The sequence below is a fragment of the Oratosquilla oratoria genome, chromosome 5, assembly GCF_046742065.1.
Source record: "Oratosquilla oratoria isolate Oo_2021 chromosome 5, ASM4674206v1, whole genome shotgun sequence".
Taxonomy (NCBI): Eukaryota; Metazoa; Arthropoda; class Malacostraca; order Stomatopoda; family Squillidae; genus Oratosquilla; species Oratosquilla oratoria.
Genome location: NC_134781.1, coordinates 22,088,509 through 22,111,119, shown reverse-complemented (window position 1 = coordinate 22,111,119; position 22,611 = coordinate 22,088,509). Strand labels below are relative to the sequence as shown.

Sequence of the window (22,611 nt, the reverse complement as noted above, 5' to 3'; positions counted from 1 at the left end):
CCCTGAAGGACAACAGAGGGAGAGGATATCCTACCTCTCTTGCCATCTTGATGCAATGATTTACTCTCTTCTCTTTCGTGTAATTTACACGGGTTCCGCTAGTTATCATTATTGTTATTATTATCATTATCGTTATAATTATTGATATTATTAACACTATTATTATTAGTAGTAGTAGTAATATTACTATATTATTGTTATCAATGATATCATCATTATTGTTATTAATATTGTTATTATTCATTTCTGATAGGTCTCCCGGAGCGATGGAGCAGACTTGGAAAAGAGTGACCGCCTGGAACTTGGTGAAGAGAGCAAACTCTGTTCCGTTGAGTCGCGCCCGAGATGCAACTGTGACACTGAGGACAACCTCTGGAATTGGCTCCTCCTTGGCGCAGTGATCGATCGCCTTTGCCTCATTATTTACCTCATCATCTTCGTTCTCAGCATCTGCATTTTCAGCACCGTTGTGTAGCCAGGTCAAAAAAAGGAAGTCTTTATGGACTTTCTAATATTCTGAGCAATGTTTCCTAAAGGTTGGAATTGTGTAGTCGTGTCATTGAGAGTTATTCTCTACTTCCAAAATACTTCGTTAGTGTAATTCGATAACTGTTGCTTTTAGCTGAAGCTTTTTGAAAATAGCAATTAGATTTAGTGTAGCAAATTTCTGTCAAAAGAAAATTCCTATGAGGAAGGAGCATTTATTAGCAAGACGTTACAAAGGATTACAAAGGCGGAGCATGCCGACAGGAGACCTTTTGGTCCATATCTAGGTCGGATGCAAAAAAATTATAATAATGATAAAAAGATAGATAAATTAATTAATTAATTGATTAATTAATAAAAAATATGATAATGTTACAGCTTTATCAAGTGTACTTGATGTACTTGAAGCTCAAACAAAAGCAACGTCATACTAATGAGGGTTCCGTCCTCACATTTGTTGTTTCTTTTGACAGACGTGCCAGCAACCGCCAATTACATACATAACGATTTACCCAAACTAGCTTTTTTCCATTAGGTCCACTGGCAATATAGCTTGGATAAAAATCTGTTCCAGATAGAGCTGTTAGTGTCCTCTTGTGTGTTGATTTATATATATATATATGTATATATATAAATATATATATATATATATATATATATATATATATATATATATGACGTAAGTGAAGTAGGAAACACGGAAATCTTACTTAGTCTGAGTTGTGACTAAGACTCCTGTGTTTCCTACTCCATTTACGTCAACCTGTCAGAATGTCTCAACAATATATACGCAGATGGCACCGATCCCCAAGGAGGAGCTACGCCTACCTGGGGGAGTACCACGAACCAAAGAAGTAAAGAAAGTAGGATCCGAAAAAGATTTGGGAGTAATTATCACGAACGACTTGTCCTATGATATACAGATTAACAAAATTGTCGGGGAGACTTACAACTTGCTAAGATCAATAAAAGTGGCGTTTACATACTTGGACGAAGACATGATGAAAAAAATATTGGTTACATTGATAAGGCCTAGATTAGAGTATGCAGCGACATTGTGGTCCCCCAGTACCAAAAAGAATATAAAGAAAATAGAAAGAATCCAAAGAGCAGCTACAAAAATGGCACCTGCACTTGCAAACCTATCATACGAAGAGAGATTGGCTAAACTGGAGTTACCGACAGTGGAGCAAAGAAGAGAGAGAGGTGACCTATTGACCATCTACAGAATCATGAAAGGCACAGAGGTACTCGATAGTGAGAACTTACTTAACTGGGACAAAAGAAACACAAGAGGACATGGAAAGAAAATAAAAAAACATAGCTATAGAAGAGAACTGAAGAAAAACAGTTTTCCTCATAGAGTTTTGGACACTTGGAACAAACTGGACAATGGAATAGTATGCGCAAAAACCATTCATGAGTTTAAAAACAAACTAGACACTGCAAGATACAAAGGCGGGACATCACGAGCATAGCTCCCCTTCCCGCAAAATACAACTAGGTAAATACAACTAGGTAAATACAGAATGAATCACAATGGCAAAAGCCGACAAGACTGTGAGAATAAACACCTTGTGAGATCGAAACCTTTATTAGTACTACGTTTCGCTTGTTACAGCTTTTTCAAGTACAGACATGACACACACTCTGAGCACATATAAGCCAACAGGGAAGGAACTGGGAGAGGTTATCAGGGAGGGGTGGGTGGTAGGTGGAGGGGGAGGAGGGGGGCGGGTGGGACTTGGTGGAGACAAAGGAGGACATTTCGGACAGTTTGTTGAAGTGGACTAAGGGGGACATTTCATACATTTATTTAATGCGGGTAACAGATGGATTATAGGAGGGGCGATGTTAAACATGCCTCTGTTCTGCTCAATGGTTTTGAAGCTTTGAATGGCGGCCGCTTCGAGGCATTTTCTCCTCATCCTATCTGGTTCACTAAACAGAAGTTCTGCGTTATCCCAATCCATCAGGTGGTCGTTGGTGTTCCGGTGGATAACACAGGCGTTGGTGGTGATGTTGTTCCGGGAATCGTAGCGATGCTCCCGGATCCGGGTCTTCAGGTCACGGGAAGTCTCGCCGATGTATACTTTATCACATCCAGCACAGGGTATGCGGTAGACACCAGCGTTTTTTCCCCACATCTCGTCCTGGCTGTCATTCCTTCTTGAAAGCTCTTTGATAGTTCTGCTGGACTGGCCCACTACCTGAATGTTGCAACGCCCAAGTGTCCGGGTGAGGGTGGCGGTGACGCTGCTGGCTGGAAGGATAAGCCTCCTAGCTGGATCTTTTGTTGGTTCCCGCCCTTCCATTATTTTGAGTGCCTTTTTCTTACACTGGTGGATGATGCACTCTGGATATTTTAATTTATGAAAAACCTCCTTTATGTGCCTAAACTCGTCCTCTAAGAATTCAGGGCTACAAATTCTGAGAGCTCTGAGGTAGAAACCTATGACTACACCTTTTTTGATACTGAGGTCATGGTGGGATAGGAAGTGAGTCAAATCGTCCTTATTGGTTGGTTTCCTGTAGACTGTAAATTTTAAAAAATTATCATGTTTGATAATAAGGGTATCCAAAAATGGAAGGGAATCGTTAATTTCTTCCTCCAAGGTGAACTGGATGGATGACTCAACCTCGTTCAGAGCCGCTTGGAGTTTGGGGATGTCAAACCGTCTGGGGGAAATTAATAGTATGTCATCCACATAGCGAAGCCATACTACGTTGCCAGGAACGATATCTGAGAAAGGCCCTGCTTCTAAAAATTACATGAACAGGTACTTTCGAGCGTTGGAGGCACTCGCCAAGGACCCCGCCGTCAGGATCACCACCGCGGACAAAGGTGGAGGAGTGGTGGTGATGGACGCATCGTCCTACCTACATAAGATGACTGACCTCCTCAGCGATGAAAATACTTACACCAAAGTCACCCAGGCGAAAGTGGACGTCGAGACAAGTAACTTCCTTAAGGCAGCCAGGAGGATTCTTAGGAAATCAGAAACTGGTAAGTGTTTACTTCACCTCCTGCCAAACCTCCCACGTCCAGCCACCCTGTATGGGCTCCCAAAAACCCACAAGCCCAATATACCCATGAGACCAATTACATCAGGGATCGGGAGTGCGCCACACAAACTGGCAGGTGCGCTGGCCAAACATTTGTCTCGCCTTTTGGGTACCATCAGCGGTGCTCATCTGAAACACTCAGGGGACCTATTGAATAGAATTAAGGACGTTCCTGTTCGCAACAAAAAGCTGGCCAGCCTGGATGTGACCTCGTTATTCACCCGTGTCCCGACCCTTAAAGCGATTGACCTCCTTAGGGCTAAAATCACTAGTTCCCACACTGACCTCCCTATTCCCCCCAATGACTTTGTGGATTTAGTACAGCTTTGTGTCCAATTTAATTACTTCAAATTCCAGGACCAGTATTTTCACCAAAGTTTTGGCATGGCCATGGGCTCTCCTTTGAGCGCTGTCCTTGCCAACCTGTTCATGGAATTTTTAGAAGCAGGGCCTTTCTCAGATATCGTTCCTGGCAACGTAGTATGGCTTCGCTATGTGGATGACATACTATTAATTTCCCCCAGACGGTTTGATATCCCCAAACTCCAAGCGGCTCTGAACGAGGTTGAGCCGTCCATCCAGTTCACCTTGGAGGAAGAAATGAACGATTCCCTTCCATTTTTGGATACCCTTATTATCAAACATGATAATTTTTTAAAATTTACAGTCTACAGGAAACCAACCAATAAGGACGATTTGACTCACTTCCTATCCCACCATGACCTCAGTATCAAAAAAGGTGTAGTCATAGGTTTCTACCTCAGAGCTCTCAGAATTTGTAGCCCTGAATTCTTAGAGGACGAGTTTAGGCACATAAAGGAGGTTTTTCATAAATTAAAATATCCAGAGTGCATCATCCACCAGTGTAAGAAAAAGGCACTCAAAATAATGGAAGGGCGGGAACCAACAAAAGATCCAGCTAGGAGGCTTATCCTTCCAGCCAGCAGCGTCACCGCCACCCTCACCCGGACACTTGGGCGTTGCAACATTCAGGTAGTGGGCCAGTCCAGCAGAACTATCAAAGAGCTTTCAAGAAGGAATGACAGCCAGGACGAGATGTGGGGAAAAAAACGCTGGTGTCTACCGCATACCCTGTGCTGGATGTGATAAAGTATACATCGGCGAGACTTCCCGTGACCTGAAGACCCGGATCCGGGAGCATCGCTACGATTCCCAGAACAACATCACCACCAACGCCTGTGTTATCCACCGGAACACCAACGACCACCTGATGGATTGGGATAACGCAGAACTTCTGTTTAGTGAACCAGATAGGATGAGGAGAAAATGCCTCGAAGCGGCCGCCATTCAAAGCTTCAAAACCATTGAGCAGAACAGAGGCATGTTTAACATCGCCCCTCCTATAATCCATCTGTTACCCGCATTAAATAAATGTATGAAATGTCCCCCTTAGTCCACTTCAACAAACTGTCCGAAATGTCCTCCTTTGTCTCCACCAAGTCCCACCCGCCCCCCTCCTCCCCCTCCACCTACCACCCACCCCTCCCTGATAACCTCTCCCAGTTCCTTCCCTGTTGGCTTATATGTGCTCAGAGTGTGTGTCATGTCTGTACTTGAAAAAGCTGTAACAAGCGAAACGTAGTACTAATAAAGGTTTCGATCTCACAAGGTGTTTATTCTCATAGGTAAATACTATTTCCTCTTAGCATCCATTTCCAAATGTCTATTTCTCATTACACTTTTTAACCCCCCAAAGCATTTACTCGCTTCTCTCAATCTACATTCTACCTCCACCTCCACTCCCCCCTTTTCCGCCACATTCGCACCCAAGTATCTAAGGATATCCACTTCCTCCAGTCTCTCTCCCTAACTACTCACTGCCATCCTCTCCCCTTGTACATCTTATCACTTTACTTTTACCCGTATTTATATTCAAATTCCTTCTTTTGAACACCTTCCCAAACTCCGTCACTAACTTTCTTAATCCTTCCTCTGACTATGCTTCAAGCACAGTGGCATCAGCAAACAACAACTGGCTTATCTTCCATTTTTCTCAATTTTCTTTCACAATTTCCAATCCCCGGCCCATTACCCTTGCGTTTACCTCTTGTACCAACCCATCCACGTAGTAATAATAAAAATTATGATAATAATAATACTGTGATAATGATGATATCCGGACTGAGTCCAATATCTTATCAAAGAAATCGATGGTTTCGCCTGATGGTTGTAACTGGTTAACTACTGTATCCTTTCATTTTGCATTTTATTTACGTTATGGGATTCATGGCTACCTTGTTACACTCAGGACACCCCAATGCCAAAAGTACTTCACCGCCTAAACATCACCTAAGTGCTTTGCTGACCATAAAGTGTTGCAATACGGAGTGTCGAAAGTCAGTAGAGTTGAACGCTATTATCTATGTAATATAACCTTCGAAATCCTTCGGCAGGACTGGGGGGGGGGGCTTGTGTGTCCACCACACCAGGGTTTCTGTACAAATGTACAGTAGACAAGTTTTGTTCATTGGGTTTACATCAGCCCCTTGAACCCTTCTAAAATCCAGTCCAGCACATTTTCCATGGCGTTTCCAGAGGCTATAGATTAGATAGTTGATTATACATGCATAAATACAGGATAGAACCAATAATGGGAGCCTGTATGAAATGATCATCCCGAGACAGACGTCTTCTAATACACTCACCTCAACCTGGAGAGGGTTGACTTTTGGTCGGGATCTCTTTATCATGTCTCACTTACACAACACAGATAACTTTCCAAAGTTTCTTCCTGGAGAGATCTATGGGAGTGACTAAGGACCATTAGCGACTGGTTTTGGCTCAGTTAAGCTTGAGGCAACACTCACTATCACTTTATATTGGGTTAAGGCAATACTCACCTTGTGGGCGTAGTAGGCGAGACCGAGGACTGAAGAGAGACGAAGGAGAGGTAATTTGAGTGAAGAGGGAAGGGCCAGGGTGTGTGTGGCCCACGGCTAATATTTAGCACTACAGCATTCAATAGTACTGCCAGTACCAGCAGGACCAGTTGCAGGCATACCAACTTAACTGAAAGACAAAGAGTTAACATCAATGGGGTTGTTTATGGAGTCCATGCTGGGATGATAGGTGTATGCATTTGCTTAAGTCACTACTACAGGGAGTTTGGTAATACCACTCAGGTTCAAAGCCTCGTGTATCCGAATCTTCCCCAAATCTGAATATCCTTCCAATTAATTCAGATATGGGAGGGGCTACTTTATCAATTCTAATAATGATAATACTCTAGCGTCATATGAACGTGAAAACTGGAAATAGTTTAGTCTAACTTAACATTTTTGTTTTGAAAAGTACCAGACAATCGTTCACAGCTCAGAAGATTTTTTTCAATGCTATGTGGGAATTATCCAAGTCTTGAAGACTTTTTTCTTTACCCTAAGGATTCTGTTTTGACTAATGCCAGCTGATGAGAGAGTTGCGTCCTACCCTCTCATCTGAAGGAAATGCTCTTTCCTCCAGTCTCTCTCCCTTAATACTCACTTCCAAATTACATACAGGCTCCCATTATTAGTAGAAAGGAGAGGTATGATACACGAATTGGGATATTCACTTTAATGTTTTCATGAACAATTTCAACAATAGAACAAAACTGTTACCACGCCTCCCTCCCACTCAAACTGTTCATTGATGCAAAACGTCTTCTACCGGGGCTTACTCAGTTAAACAAACCCAGAACAGTTCAAGGAAATGAGCACAAAGGGGTGAAGATAGAGGGAGGGATTCATGGAAGGGATTCTTGATGGATATGATCACATCACTTACTCAGGATTGGTGTATGAGTAGGAGCATGACTAATCGTTTGTGTGGCGTAATCCAGGAAGCAGATGTTGGCGAGAAGCGATAATGACGCCACAAGGATCTTCTCCCCGGATGCAGGAGGAAGGAGGAAGGTCACGAAGGTCAGCAGGCAGAGTACTGTAAGGAAAGACATGGTTACAGCTGGGAACAGTTAAATACAGAAACTCCTCCCAAGTCTGAACTACTATGCATAAATTACCATTATCCAAATAGGATTTGTGTTCATTTTATATAATCTTTATTTTTTTCAGAATTGCAAATTTAGCACTGGAGCGGCAGGGGGGGGGGGTTACCTCACCTATTCGAATATTCCCCTCATATGAAAATCCTGTGGCCCAATTAATTCGGATATGGGAAGGATCACTGCATTAATAATGATAATAGTAATGATAAGCACAATAATAATAAAAATTATTATGATAATAGTGATCATAATGCATACATATACCAACGGCTTTTTCCTCCTTACAAGGGAGGTAGCCAAAAACAAAGGCATAAAATCTGCTCCCACCCGTTCCATCCCCACATACCCCACTCCCATTCACCCCCCTCCCTCCCTGCATCTCTCCCACTGCCCTAGGTCAGAGGCAATGTAGTAAGACACGGCACATCCACAGCAAGGCTGCTTCATTTAATCGGCGGCCTCCCCTCTCTGTCCCCTCATGTAGAAAAACAGAAGATGGGGAGAAATCCCTTCGGGCTGCGTCAAAATATTATTCACACATACCCCCTCACCCTCCATCCCCCACCCACTCCCTTCCATACATCACAGCATCATCCATACACAACCATTCTCCACTCACCCCTATCTTTTGTCTTCTCCCATCCTTCCTCAACAGACATTCCCCTCTTTCCCAATGCCCCTTTTGCCTCATCCATCCATCTCATCCTTGGTTGCCCCCCACCCATGTTAACCCCTTCCACCTCTGCTTTCCACGCCTCTTTTACTCATTTTTCTTCACTCATTCTTTCCATGTGTCCAAACCATCCCAATACTCCTTCAACCCTATCTCCCAACTCCCTTTCCACCCCCACTCTCCTCCTCACCTCGTTTTTCATTCTATCCAGGCTAATAACCCCTGTCATACTTCTCAGGCATTTCATCTCACACACATTCAGACTCCTCCTCTCTTATGTTCCATGTTTCTGCCCAATACAGTGCTGTCAACACAATAACTCCTTCATACAATCTCCTAGCATCCATTCCCAAATGTCTATTTATCATTACACTTTTTAATCCTCCAAAGCATTTACTCGCTTCTCTCAATCTACATTCTACCTCCGCCTCCACTCCTCCCTTTCCTGCCACATTCGCACCGAAGTACCTGAAGCTATCCACTTCCTCCAGTCTCTCTCCCTTAATGCTCACTTCCAAATTGCTGCCACATTCTCCCCTTGTACATCTCACCACCATACTTTTGCCCACATTTATCTTCAACTTCCTTCTTTCGTACACCTTCCCAAACTCCGTCACTAACTTCCTTAATCCCTCCTCTGATCCTGCAACAAGTGCAGTGTCGTCAACAAACAACAACTGACTTATCTTCCATAATAGTTATAATAATAATAATAATAATAATAGTAATAACAATAATAATAATAATGTGTATACATTGTGACGAATGTGGATAGGAGGTAAGGGAACACGGGCTGAGGGAAATACTTTTATTCCTGACTAGTTTCGCCTGAGTGGCTTCTTCAGAGGAACATAGTTTGATTTTTTTTTTTTTTTTTTTTTTTTTTTGTCCCAGCGGCCCTTGCCGATTTTGGGACTGGCTTTTAATTTATCATGTAATGTGTGTTTGCCATGTAATATGTGTTTATCATGTGTGTTGTCTTTTTTTTGTATAATTCTTGTATTTTCTTTATATTGTCATTATTATTTTATGCACACATATATGTATATACATCTATATGGTTAACTAATGCACTACTAACCCTGTGGTGCCTTACATCTGCTCGGTGTTCTTTCAATCTGGTGTCTAAGCCTCTGCCGGTTTCACCGATGTATTTTCTGTCACATCCACCACACAGGATTTCGTAAACTACGCTGTTTGTATTTGTGGTTGGGTCTTTTTTCTTGATTAAAAGGTCCTTTACTTTCGTACCTGTGGAAGTCGCAAGACGAATGTTGGAGGACGATAAGATTTTGTCTAGGTCTCTCGTTAGATTGGAATTTGGGACCACCCAATATTTAGCGTTGGACTTTTCTCTTTTGTTGCGTAGTATACTACGAGCCTTCTCCTCCAGGGTGCAAAGTAACCCTTTGGGGTATTTGAGCTCTTCAAAAGTTGTTTTAATCATTTCAATTTCATCCGCTAGAAATTCGTCACTGCAAATACGAAGTGGTGATAGGCCCGCGCAGGGAAATTGGTGAATCAACTATTTCCAAATTCCCTTGGAAACTTAAGCGAAGCTGGCAACTTTCATGCATCACTTCATTGAAAAAATATAATTCTGATAACGTTGGGTCGTAGTAGATAGATCGTCAACATTTCTAGTTTTACCCTAGCTAACAAATGTGGATTAGCTGCGAAATTCGTAATTACGCTTACTCATATCCATTCCGCTTTATCGTTTTCATGAGATCTATGATGCGAAAATGGCACGTCGTAACTGGATTGTAGTAGTTTAAGATGTGTATTACTAATTTCGCAGCTAATCCACATTTCCTAGCTAGGGTAAAGCTAGGACCAGTTTCCCTACGCGTACCGGAGGTTATGTAATGGTTACAGTTCACCAATATTCTTTTGATAAGGGGATAGCGCGAACGCAGTCCCCTACTATCAAAAATTGCGCGTTCGAGTTACCCACATTTGGGGCAATCGCAAGGGTCAGCATCTCCGGAGTGCAATGAGGAGCCTCGCCTTGGGAGAACCACCTTCATGATCATGGTATCTCCTACGCCAGGTAAGTATGCTGGTATATGTATTCTAAGCTATCCAATCGGATGGTGCTGCTGACTCAAAGGGAGATCATCCCTTCACAATGTCCTATGTAAATATTCCACACTTAACATCAGGATTGAACGTCTGCACTAAGTACCAATCCTAATAATTTATATTGTTTTTCCATCAATTGTAAAAGCTACTTCAAATACAAGATTAATATATATATGCAATTTTTCCATTCTTTCGTGTGCCTTGTACGTCTTCAGTTGCCATTCTAATAACAGCAGTTTGTCTAATTTAAGGATTGCGTATTTTGCTTTTGTTTATATAAAAACAAAATAAAATAAAACCATGAAAGACAGTTGGATACATCGTTCAAATAGAAAACGTCCTTAATTGCTAATAGGCAACCGCTTCTCTCGACCGCCTCTACTCCTGAATTCATTCTTCACTGCCCGAAGACAGCAGAAAATATCAAAGTCTATGTTCCCCTAGGTCTTATGAAAATAATTGATGTCTGCCTGTCAACGGGCTAATTCTTAGGAACAACTAAAACCATTCTGTTACCTTTTGTATCTACAACGGACTACAAACACCTTGGGACTTCCGTCCTGCGACTTCATGATAATGTGATTAGCTATTCCATGATTAATAAAACACTATTTTCTGTATTCTGATCTGAATCAGTTCTGTATTTTAGTCTGCTTTGAATATTTGAGATAAGATGGTTAGTTTTACTTCCATATTTGTCAGTTTGAGATATGAAAATAAATACAGCGATTCTGGATATTCTTACGAATTACCCGTTTAACATGGATGTTTCAAATATTGTGTAATGGTAGTGCGTTTATAATACATTAGTGAGCATAGGTTTTGACATTTTCTACTGTCTCCGGGTAGTGAAGAATGAATTCAGTTCAGACGGTCGAGTGACGCTCTTGCCTATTAAGCAATTTAGGACGCTTTTGTATATCCAACTGGTTTTCATAGTTGTATTGGATTTATTTTTTTCTTATAAACAAGCAAAATATTCAAGCCTTACAGACTAGCTGTTATTATTATAATGAAAAGTAAACAAAACAGGAGTATGATCCAATGTGGAAACTTCTACGTGGAAGAAATACGAAAGAATGGAAAATATATTGCATATGTCGTATTTGGAGTAGTTTTACAATTGAGAAAAAAATAATATATTAGGTTTGGTACTTGGTCAAATTAAACACTGATGTCCCTGGATATAGGTTCTTTTTTTGTTACTCAAATGGTACGCCAATCTCTGGCGAGATATTAGTTTGGTGTCATCTTGTTCAGTATATTCAATGTAGCCCTATCTATTATCTACAGGGTAACCAATGGCCCACGCCGCGGATTTTCACCGTCCGTCATCAGACGTGTCAGTTAACAGTGCCTGCGACGGTGTGCAAATTACTGTCCCTTTCATACAAAACCTGTTTGTTGGGTTCCACATCTGTGATTGTCATAATCCATGTAGTGTTTCAGATGCATGCCAACTCTGGCGTGCTGACAACAGGTCATCAATGGACAATGATTTAGATAGACTTAATTTCATATGAGATATTTATTCTCCCCGTGGGGAGTGGACCGATCCCGGACATACTGCAATACCGAGCCAATCTTCAGCAAAGGTAGAACAAGCCCGGGGCTTGTTCTACCTTTGATTGTAACCCCGAACACTTCGCCTACACATTTAAATGACGTGAATATCGTAGGACGCACATCGAGACCATATTAAATATAGAGTTGATAAGAACAGATGCGAGAGGACATACATAATTTCTTCATGGTGAACACGAAAGCATAGTTTCATTTGGTTTGTACTCTACGGTAATCTGTTTTCTAGTGAACTGGTACTGCTTCTACTCTAATGATATTGTGAAGGGGATAGCGCGAACGCAGTCCCCTACTACCAAAAATTGCGTGCTCGAGTTACCCACATTTGGGGCAATCGCAAGGGTCAGCATTTCCGGAGTGCAATGGAGAGCCTCGCCTTGGGAGAATCACCTTCGTGATCATGGTATCTCCTGCGCCAGGTAAGTATGATTAATAGCTGTATACTAGCCCTCAAATCGGACGGCGCTGCTGACTCAAAGGGAGATCATTCCTTCGCAATGTCCTATGTAAATCTTACACAAGTTTCATCAGGATTTAACCTCTGCCCCGACCTAGGGCAACATTTTAGCCTCATCCGAAACCTCCTTGGTGACCCTGCCACAGCCCTTGAACGCCTGCTGGAAAACAGCCTCACAGACGCCGGACGAAGACAGCTGGTCTTCATGGCCCACCTCATCTGCTCCTCCCCAGTAGTATCTCTACTGTAAAACTGATAAATCCCCAAACCCTAAACCCCTCCACCCTACCCGCCAATCCTCCACTTACATATATACAGTACATGTACATACATAGTATGTATATATGTGTGTGTGTATGTATGTATATACATATATATGTGCATAAAATAATAATGACTATAAAAAAGACAAGAATTATAAAAAAAGACAACACACATGATAAGCACACATTACACATATTACATGGCAAACACACATTACATGGTAAATTAAAAGCCAGTCCCAAAATCGGCAAGGGCCGCTGGGAAAAAAAAAAAAAATGCAAACTCAGCGACAAAGATACTATAATTACGAAGAGATCCTAGGGCTAGACTCTCCATTGCACTACGGGGATGCTGACCCTCACGTTTGCCACAAATGTGGGCAGCTCGAACGCGCAATTCCTGAGAGTAGGGGATTGCGTTCGCGCTATCACCTTAATTAACCGACATCAATGGTATTGTAATTACATTGTTGTAGTAGATATAAGTTGCATATGTTCTTGATACAACGGTTTCTCTGCACAGATGGGATTACGATTTGACCCTTTTAACGCTTTGCGTTAACTTCCTGGATCAAAGCTCCGGGAACTGAAGCAAAACGGTATATCACACATAAACACGGACATTTCACTCCGAATAGTATGTATATAATTGTCCAGCCTGTAAATCGCAGTGGAGTTAAGTCATTCCAGGAAGTTTTTTTTTTTTCATACTTCAGGTTCTCCATTTATTTGTTCGTTCAAGACATTGTTCTTAGTCACCCCTTTTCTCCAGTGAGAAAATTCATTATTCTTATTTAACATATATTACAACAACGGGTGTAGTTCCTGTCTGCCCTCTCCTTTCAATATGTTCTCCCCCTAAACCTCTACTCATTACCTTAAACTGTTAAGGCCTCTACACACTGTCAGTCATGATTGCACAATATTAATTGTTGCGCAAGCATATCCTGTGTGAGTGGGTGTGATTGAGTGTTTGCGCAGATGATTGAGGAATTTCCAACACGGTTTGATTTTGTAAGCTCAAGCATAGTAGTTACACCATCATGAGTGATGATTGCGCCAACAGCTCGTCTTTCCTTTGTAGCCAAGAATAGCTATGCATGCAGCCGCTTTACTCATCTTCACTCCACATACTCCAAGAGGTAAGTAATGATTGCTCAATCTTCTGACAGTGTGTCCCAAACAGTTTGCACAATCTCGATGACTGTGCAGTCATGACTGACAGTGTATACGGGCCTTTAGTCATAATGCAGCTTTTCTATTAATCTTCAATGTGGAAACTTGAACTAGATCATCGTCAGCATTTCTAGTTTTGTCCTTGCTAGCAAATATGGATTAGCTGCGAAATCCGTAGACACGCTTACCTATTCCACTTCATCCTTTTCAACTCATTTCCCATCATGTTCGATAGTATTATTTCTCTGATTGTGGATTTAGGCCATACGACGTCTGTATAACAAGTATCCAAATATATTTTTCTTTGCCTGTGGTTAAATAAATCATATGATCTATAAGAAACAAAGATCCTAGTGGATAATTTCCCGCCACTCGGCTCGTGTAATCCCCTTCCAATTCTTATTAAATAACAAGCTGGAACGGTCCTGGATGCACATTTCCTCAGAGAATATGTGCAGCTTCCCGCTCAGAAGACTACACTTAGCTACGTCAACCGAGTTAAAGACGAGGAACTCGACAGCCACTCTATAGAATTTATACTTTGAATTATTAATTAGGTTAAATAAGGGTTTCTCGGCACACTGTTTTGCTCATGGCGAGGACTTAACGGTGACCGCTCGTTATAAAGTTGTATACAAATACTTCTCCTTTACATAATTATTTATAAATTTGTTTTACTTTAGGATAACAATGAAATATTTACATTTTAAAAATCATCAAGTTAAAAATAACAGTTGTTACGTAATGGCATATTTCTATCAACATTGTTTCATTAACAATTATTTAGGTCCTCGCTCCATCTTACCTCACTTCCTTATTGCGTCATCGGAAACTCCACGGTACTGTCCCTAAACAATAAACCCCTACCTTTACTTTTTATCAACACAGTATGGTATATGCAGACTGTCCTTAATCTCCTCCCTGCAACACATACACACTACATAGTGGCAGATCCCATTCACCCACACAACACTTTTGGAAGTTATGTGTATTGTTTACTTCAACAACTGTAGTCAGGGTTACACGCAAGGAGATACACATGAACATAACTTTGGTAGCGAGACTAACGAAAAAGAAAAAATCTAGATGCATCCTTGTTTGACTTATATAAAAAAATGAAAATTTATTCAATGGATTAATGACAGAAAAAGGCTGGTCAGTAAAATATAAATGGGGTAGTATTACTAGTGGAGTTCCCAAGGGCTCAGTTTTAGATCCCTTATTATTCATTATGTATATAGACTACATGTACAGGGATTAGTGACGTAGTTTGAGGATGACACTAAAATAGGACGCCATAATGGTTGGGGGGAAATCCTGGAATACTTCAGGAGGATCTTAATTATTTGCATGGTCGGTAATATGTCAAAGTACAGTGTGTTAAACGTTGGATTATACAACCCAGCAAATAGGTATAGCTTCGACATTACTATATTGAATTACTATTATTATTGGGAGTGTGAGCCCTGACCTTAGACCCTGAAAGCCGTGCATTAGTGTCACGATTAGAGTTAACAGGGCATTAGAATTTATTGTTAGGATGGTTGCAAACAACAGGACAGAGGAAATCTTTTGAACTATCTGGCTAGTTAGACCCATCCTTGACTATGTGGTTCAGTTTTTGTTTCCGTCCTAGAAAATGGATATCAATTCAGTACATAGGAGAATGACTAGAATTATTCAAAGGCTTCAATTTACCTTATGCAGAAAGATTTTGGCACCTTAACTCTTTGGAAAGAAGAGCGTGGGGCAATTTAATAATTATTCCAATAGGTCAAGGACTTCAACAACGGGGTTGCAGGCAAAGTCACCTTACTAACACACCATGGCAGGATTCGTACTAATGGATTCAAACTGGACAAATTTTGGTTTAAGGAAATGGGAGAGATTACCAACACGAATACAAACTACCAGAATCCAGTTCCAGTGAGCTAACTGATAATAAAACTAACAAGAACTTTATAGATCTGGATGTCCGTGGGATATTAAAATAACACAGTAGTAGGTCTTCAACGGACACCAGAAAACCCATTCTTCTACTGGGATTAGTAGCAGCCAGAAACCCGAATAATCCAATTACTTACAAACCACATCTATCATAAACTGATATCACTTGATGAGTGGACATAACTGAATGTTATATCTGTACGTCTTTATTTTTCATTTATTTTGCTACCACATTTCCTTCTTAACTTCATCAATTCTTAGCGTAGTGGTCATACAGTCCGTAATTTTTAGCACGTATGCAGCCTGGACAATGCCTGACACCCACCTCGTGTTAGCATTGACTCTATTGGTTGTTTTCAGAAAATATCAGACAAAAATGTGGATAGGTATGATGGCTGGTAATGTCTTTGCCCGATCTAATACCATACCTATTTATCCTTCAACATCAGTTATTTATAACAGCCCACAAAGTGGGCTTAAATACAAATTGTAAAGACTCATTAATTTGTTCCCCTCCACGGAAATCTTTAGTAAAAGGCGAAAGATTTATGCGTTTTGAAGGGAAACCTGAGATCTATCCGTAAACTCTTGTAGATGTGTAGTTCCGATGTACTGCTGACGCTACGGTGACAGACTGCTGAATTCGTGAATGTAAATAATGCTTATGAAGGTATTATTCTAAAATTATCTAGTTATTACATGTGATATTTGGTATTTTAATGCGAGAATATTTCTAACTCCATGGCACACAAATTGCTACGCAATATTTTTCTAGCATTAGCCAAAATTCCATTAACAATGCTACACCACCCCCGACACATACCATTACATAACCAGTCATGAACATATTTAGATATAGGTTGGCCGGAATTTTTTTGAAATTATATTAGAACAAAAATATATGGGCAGGAAAATAAATTAAGATATTAAGAAAACAGAAGGAAATAGTGTGTGTTATTAAAAGAGGAAGACAACACCCCTTGTGCATTCATTGGAAGTAACTAAGTTAACTGGCCCATATATATATATATATATATATATATATATATATATATCTATATATATATGAAGAGAGAAAGTATGCTGAGAAGGAATATAAGGAAAACAAAAATCAGGAATAAATGGCACGGTAAATATGGTCCTGGTCTTAGCCGTGCATTAGTGTCAGGATTTTAACAGGGCATTAGGATTTATTGTTAGGATGGTTGCAAACAATAGGACAGAGGAAATCTTTGGAACTATCTGGCAATAGTTAGACCCATGCTTGACTTTATGGTTAAGTTTTTGTTTCCATCCTATAAAATGGATATAAATTCAGTACACTGGAGAATGACTAGAAATACACAAGGGCTTAGTAATTTACCTTATGAAGAAAGACGGTTACCTTAACTCTGGAAAGAATAGTAATCTAGTAATCATTCAAATAGGTCAAGGACTTCAACAAGGGTGATGCAGGCAAGGTCACCTTACTAAGACAACATGGCAGGGCTCGTATTAATGTATTCAAACTGAACAAATTTTGGTTCAAGGAAACAGGAAAGAGATTACCAACACAGTGGCTGATGAATGGAATAGACTTGGTAACCATGTAGTGACCACTGAAATTATTGGTTTGTTTAAGAATTATACAACTTTGTGGGCAGGGATGATAGGTAGTAATAGACATGGAACTGCCTAATGTAGACTTTATGGTCTTTTGCAATCTCCTTCATCCTTATGTTTTTAACACCAACTTTAACAAGGCCACTTCAACCATACAGAGAATACGTTGAGTTTATTTTTTTCGGGGTATAACATATTACCAATATTTCAGCTTTCATTTTACATGTTACAGATGGAATTTATTTGTATATGTGTTAACTAACATTTCTGTATTAATGGGCCCATCAATTTTCCCCAACTTAATAGATTAGAGTCTGACCACTTACATTAAATCACTGCTTCCTACCACCCATAATCCTGTAATCTATTTCATACCTTTATCAATATTGTATACCAAAAATATAAAACTATTCATCCCATCCTATCCATATATATATATATATATATATATATATATACCAAGAGCGGTTTCCCCCTTATGAGGAAGGTAGCCAAGTCAAAGGCACATACCTACTACCCATTTCACTCCCATGCACCACCCCTTCCCTTATTCTCATCTTAGCTAATCATGGATGACAGGTAACCCCTATATCCAACCCACTGCCCTGGGTCAGAAGCAATGTAGCAAGACAGTATATCCACAGCAAGGCTGCTTTACTTAACTGGCAACCCCTCTCCTCTATATTCCCTCATGCATAAAAAAAAAGAGAAAGAACATGAGAGACAGGGAGAAATTCCTTCAGGTTGCATCAAACTATCATTCACACATGAGCACTCCCCAATCCCATGCCCCTCTATTGCATATCAATATCATCCATATGCAGTCACTTTCCACTCATCCCTATGCCCTGCTTTCTCCCTTGCTCAAATGAGATTCCCCTCTTGCTGAACACCTCATTTCATTAGCCATATCTGTCATCTCCTTTTCCAGGCCTGCTCACCTTCTTGTTTCTCACTCTATCCAACCTAGTAACCCCTACCATACTTCTCAGACATTTCATCTCAAACACATTCAACCTTTTCCTCTCTGCCTTTCTTAAGTTCCAGGTCTCTGTCCCATACACCTTTGGCAAAATCACCCCTCCATATAATCTCCATCCATTACCAGATACCTATTTCTCATGACACTTTTCAATTCCCTATGGCATTTATTTGCTTCTCTCAATCTATAACTTACTTTCATCTCTACTCCCTTTCCTGCCACATTCGACCCCAATAACATGAAACTATCCACTTCCTTCAGCCTCTCTCCTTTAAGACTTGGCTCCAACTCACTGCCATTCTCTCCCCTTGTACATCTCATCACTTTGCTTTTACCCACACTTACCTTCAGCTTTCTCCTTTCGCATACCTTCCCAAACTCCATCACTAACTCCCTTGATCTCCTGTCTGACCCTGCCACAAGCGCAGTGTCATCAGCAAACAACTGTCTCACCTCTCACTTCTCTCCATTTTCTTTAACCATCTCCAGTCCCCCTTACTTTTACCCTTGCCTTTGCCTCCTGCATCACCCAATCCATGTACACACTGAACAGCCATGGGGACATGACATATCCCTGGTGCAGTCCCATCTTTACCTCAAACCACTCCTCTCCTAATTTCAAATTCTAATACAAGCTCTACTACTCTCGTAAAAACTCGTGACCCTCAATAACCATCCCCAAATCCCATATATCTGCAAAACCTCCCACAGTGCCTTCCTGTCTACCCTGTCATAAGCCTTTTCCAAATTCATAAAGGCCCAAAAATCATCCTTACCTTTTCCTAAAGCTTTCTCACATATCTGTCTTACCACAAAAATCTGGTCCATGCAACCCTTATCTTTCCAAAACCCACACTGTTCCTCAGTGAATAGTTCTACTTAGGGGAGGGCAGCTTGATTGAATTGGCGAGTTTGTATAGACCACAATCACGTGTCCTGAATCTAGATGTGCTCAGTGTGATATTTCAGTGACAGAAAGTGCATTTAAATGTGATGGATGTTATCAATGGTTTCATTATTCTTGTACCAATTTACCAGTATATTAAATTATACTATTTGCCAAGAGTACAAGAAAATATACTTGTGAACTTTGTGTGACAATGAAATACAATGATTATGCCAAATTGTCTGATGAGTCAGAAAAAGTAATTGAAAATCAGATAAATGAACATTGTACAGCTGGACTTGGAGACATGTAAACTCAACAACCCCTATAAGTTAGTTATGAGACCCTGGAAACAAACTCTGATGCTAACTCTGAAACGGATCAAGAAAATACAAGTACTGTACACAATTAAAGGCAAAAATGGTTGAAGATACACAACCTCAGAAGACAAGAGTATGTCAAATTTACTTACAAAAACAATGCAGACATGGCTGAGCTGGAATAGTGTAAATATGGACACCCTAAACTGTGCTTCAACTACATAAAAGGAGCCTGATGGAAAAACTGACTGTGAGTACTATCACTCAAAACTCTGCAGACAAGCTATGGAAAATAAGTGTTGTACAAGAAGAACACCAAAGTTCTATCATCCAAAAGGGATTAGGTCTAATCAATATGGAAATTCAGAGACAAAGGAAAAAGATGAACTCCACTTCACCAGAAATAATCTAAGAAGCAGTGACAATCAAGGTAGACTGCAAAGTCACAATGTGAAGCCTGAACAGATTAATAATAGTCAGCTAAAAGAAAAATCAAAGCATGATGAAGTATATGATCCAGAGGCCTTTTTTAGGGGTTATAAAAGACCTAAAGAATACAGTAAGTCAACTTCAACAGCAGATGTCAATACAAAGTCGGACTCTGCACAAACTAACCCTCTATCCAGCATGACATATGGGCCAAGGAATAGGCATACAGCAAATGCCTCCTTTCATGAGGAATCACGTGGCAAGCCGAATACACCTAGAACCCAACATGAATACAAACTACTAGAATTCAGTTCCAGTGAGTTAACTGATGATAAGACTAACAAGAACTTTATATGTCTTAATGTCCATGGGATATTAAGGAATAATGGTGTTAATAAAATTGACGAGTTAAACACCATATGAGGACGGAGCCTTTACTTGTACAACATTTCGCTTATTACAGCTTTTTCAAGAAACAAGGAAAACCATCTTATGGACTGGAAGAATGCAGAGCTGCTGATACAAGAACCAGACAAAATCCGTGGGAAGTGTTTAGAAGCAGCAATCATTCAAGGAACAAACTATTGAACAAAACAGGGGCATGTTTATTTAAATCACCCTTTGTGGATATTTTGCCTACGGACGTTTGGGCCAGCATTCTCGTCCTTTCCCAGTGTTCAATCCCCCCCCCCTTCTCCTCCTCCTCTTCCTTCCCCCCCCCTTCTTCTTTTCTCTCCCCGTTCCCTCCTTTCCCCTTATTTAATCTCAAGCATTTGTATCTCAACTTGTACTTGAAAAAGCTGTAATAAGCGAAATGTCATACAAATAAAGGCTCCGTTCTCATATGGTGTTTAACTCGTCAATCTTGTCGGCAACTGCCACTTTCATGAAAAGTGTTGATAAAAGCAAAATGACATAGCTTGATCTGGCAAATGAACAAAATGTGCTTATTGCTTTAACAGAAACTCATCTGAATGAACAGATCACTGATGAAGAAATCAGTTAAAGATTTTAAATATGTAAGATTACATAGACTCAAGCGGTCTCATGGAGGTGTGTGTGTTCTGATCAGAGAAAACATAGATCATAATGTTGTTTTAAATTTCTCTAACGGTGTGTGTATTTACCTAGTTGTGTGAAATATTATCAGTGCAAATACCAAAAGGAAATATTATCATAACTGTAACATAACAGCCACTTGATACAAGGGCACACGAGTCTCTTGAAATAACTGATTTGCTGCACGAAAAACTCAATACTCAACCTGAGCCTTACCAGAACTGATAATATTAGGGAGTTTTAGCTTGCCTAATGTGTAATGGGGATTAAAGGATCCTAATGTGCTTTCAACATGAGGTAATACTAATAATCAAGTGAAGACATGGTGTGAATTTACATGTTCTTTCTACTTGGAACATACATACATAAATATACCAAAGGCTTTTTCCCCCCTATACAGGGGGTAGCCAAAAAGAAAAAGGCATAGAAACCACTCCCACCCATTCCATTTCCTATATATTCCACTCCTCCCTCCCTCTTATCTTGGCACCTCCTGGATGGCAGGTCATCCCTGCATCCTGTCCTGTATTTACCTAGTTGTGTGAAATATTATCAGTGCAAATACCAAAAGGAAATATTATCATAACTGTAACATAACAGCCACTTGATACAAGGGCACACGAGTCTCTTGAAATAACTGATTTGCTGCACGAAAAACTCAATACTCAACCTGAGCCTTACCAGAACTGATAATATTAGGGAGTTTTAGCTTGCCTAATGTGTAATGGGGATTAAAGGATCCTAATGTGCTTTCAACATGAGGTAATACTAATAATCAAGTGAAGACATGGTGTGAATTTACATGTTCTTTCTACTTGGAACATACATAAATATACCAAAGGCTTTTCCCCCCCTATACAGGGGGTAGCCAAAAAGAAAACGGCATAGAAACCACTCCCACCCATTCCATTTCCTATATATTCCACTCCTCCCTCCCTCTTATCTTGGCACCTCCTGGATGGCAGGTCATCCCTGCATCCTGTCCACTGCCCTGGGTGAGAGGCAGTGTCACAAGACACAGCACACCCACAGCAAGGCCACTTCATGAATTCGGTGACCCCCCCTCTCCATCCCCCCCATGCAGAAAAGGAGAAAATGGGGAGAAATTCCTTCGGGCTGCGTCAGATTTTTTCTCATATATACTTCCTCACCCCTCATCCCCCACCCATTCCCCCTCATGGATCACAGCATCATTTATATACAACCCCTCTCCATTCACCCCTATTTTCTGTCCTCTTCCGTCCTTCCTCAACAGACGTTTCTCTCTTTTGTAATGCCCCTTTCACCCCATCCATCCATCTCATCCTAGGTAGCCCCCTCATATTCACTCCTTCCACCTCTACCTTCAACACTTCTTTTACTAATCTTTCTTCACTCATTCTTTCCATGTGTCCAAACCATCCTAATACTCTTTCATCAACCCTATCTCCGAGCTCCCTTTCCACCCCTGTTCTCCTCCTCACCTCCTCATTTCTCACTCTATCTAGCCTAGTAACCCCTATCATACTTCTCAGACATTTCATCTCAAACACATTCAAACTCCTTCTCTCTTCCTCTCTCTCATGTTACATGTTTCTGCCCCATACAGTGCTGTTG

At 40.6% G+C, this 22,611-nt stretch overlaps 2 protein-coding genes and 4 non-coding genes across 6 annotated transcripts in view; 1 reads left to right on the top strand and 5 right to left on the bottom strand.

Moving 5' to 3' along the window:
* Positions 1-1,261, top strand: part of LOC143025403 (uncharacterized) — a 35,617-nt gene extending 34,356 nt beyond the window's left edge. The window contains exon 4 of the mRNA XM_076185028.1: positions 254-1,261. Within this exon, the coding sequence (XP_076041143.1) occupies positions 254-475 (222 nt within the window). The 3' untranslated portion in view covers positions 476-1,261. The remainder of the gene's footprint in view (positions 1-253) is intronic.
* A 4,998-nt stretch (positions 1,262-6,259) lies between these two features.
* Positions 6,260-8,909, bottom strand: LOC143025689 (uncharacterized). Its single transcript, XM_076185689.1, has 4 exons — positions 8,741-8,909; positions 7,336-7,488; positions 6,414-6,582; positions 6,260-6,314 (listed from the first exon to the last, which is right to left on the bottom strand). The coding sequence occupies exons 1-4, from the start codon at positions 8,772-8,774 to the stop codon at positions 6,260-6,262; spliced, it is 411 nt and encodes a 136-aa protein (XP_076041804.1). The 5' UTR covers positions 8,775-8,909.
* Positions 8,910-10,126: 1,217 nt separating this feature from the next.
* On the bottom strand, positions 10,127-10,289 carry LOC143025863 (U1 spliceosomal RNA). Its single transcript, XR_012966423.1, has one exon. It is a non-coding gene; the product is annotated as a U1 spliceosomal RNA (small nuclear RNA).
* A 1,869-nt stretch (positions 10,290-12,158) lies between these two features.
* LOC143025867 (U1 spliceosomal RNA) lies at positions 12,159-12,321 on the bottom strand. Its single transcript, XR_012966427.1, has one exon. It is a non-coding gene; the product is annotated as a U1 spliceosomal RNA (small nuclear RNA).
* A 1,836-nt stretch (positions 12,322-14,157) lies between these two features.
* On the bottom strand, positions 14,158-14,346 carry LOC143025874 (small nucleolar RNA U3). The gene has a single exon (XR_012966434.1). It is a non-coding gene; the product is annotated as a small nucleolar RNA U3 (small nucleolar RNA).
* A 1,850-nt stretch (positions 14,347-16,196) lies between these two features.
* LOC143025876 (U5 spliceosomal RNA) lies at positions 16,197-16,311 on the bottom strand. The gene has a single exon (XR_012966436.1). It is a non-coding gene; the product is annotated as a U5 spliceosomal RNA (small nuclear RNA).
* Between the last annotated feature and the right edge of the window lie 6,300 nt (positions 16,312-22,611).

Bases quoted from the DNA above. Each gene is read 5' to 3' on its own strand.
- LOC143025689 (XM_076185689.1), bottom strand. From the start codon at position 8,774: ATGTACAAGGGGAGAATGTGGCAGCAATTTGGAA. The intron at 7,489-8,740 runs GTGAGCATTAAG...CTTTCCTTACAG, and splicing joins AATGTGGCAGCAATTTGGAA to TACTCTGCCTGCTGACCTTC. The intron at 6,583-7,335 runs GTAAGTGATGTG...TTTGTCTTTCAG, and splicing joins TACTCATACACCAATCCTGA to TTAAGTTGGTATGCCTGCAA.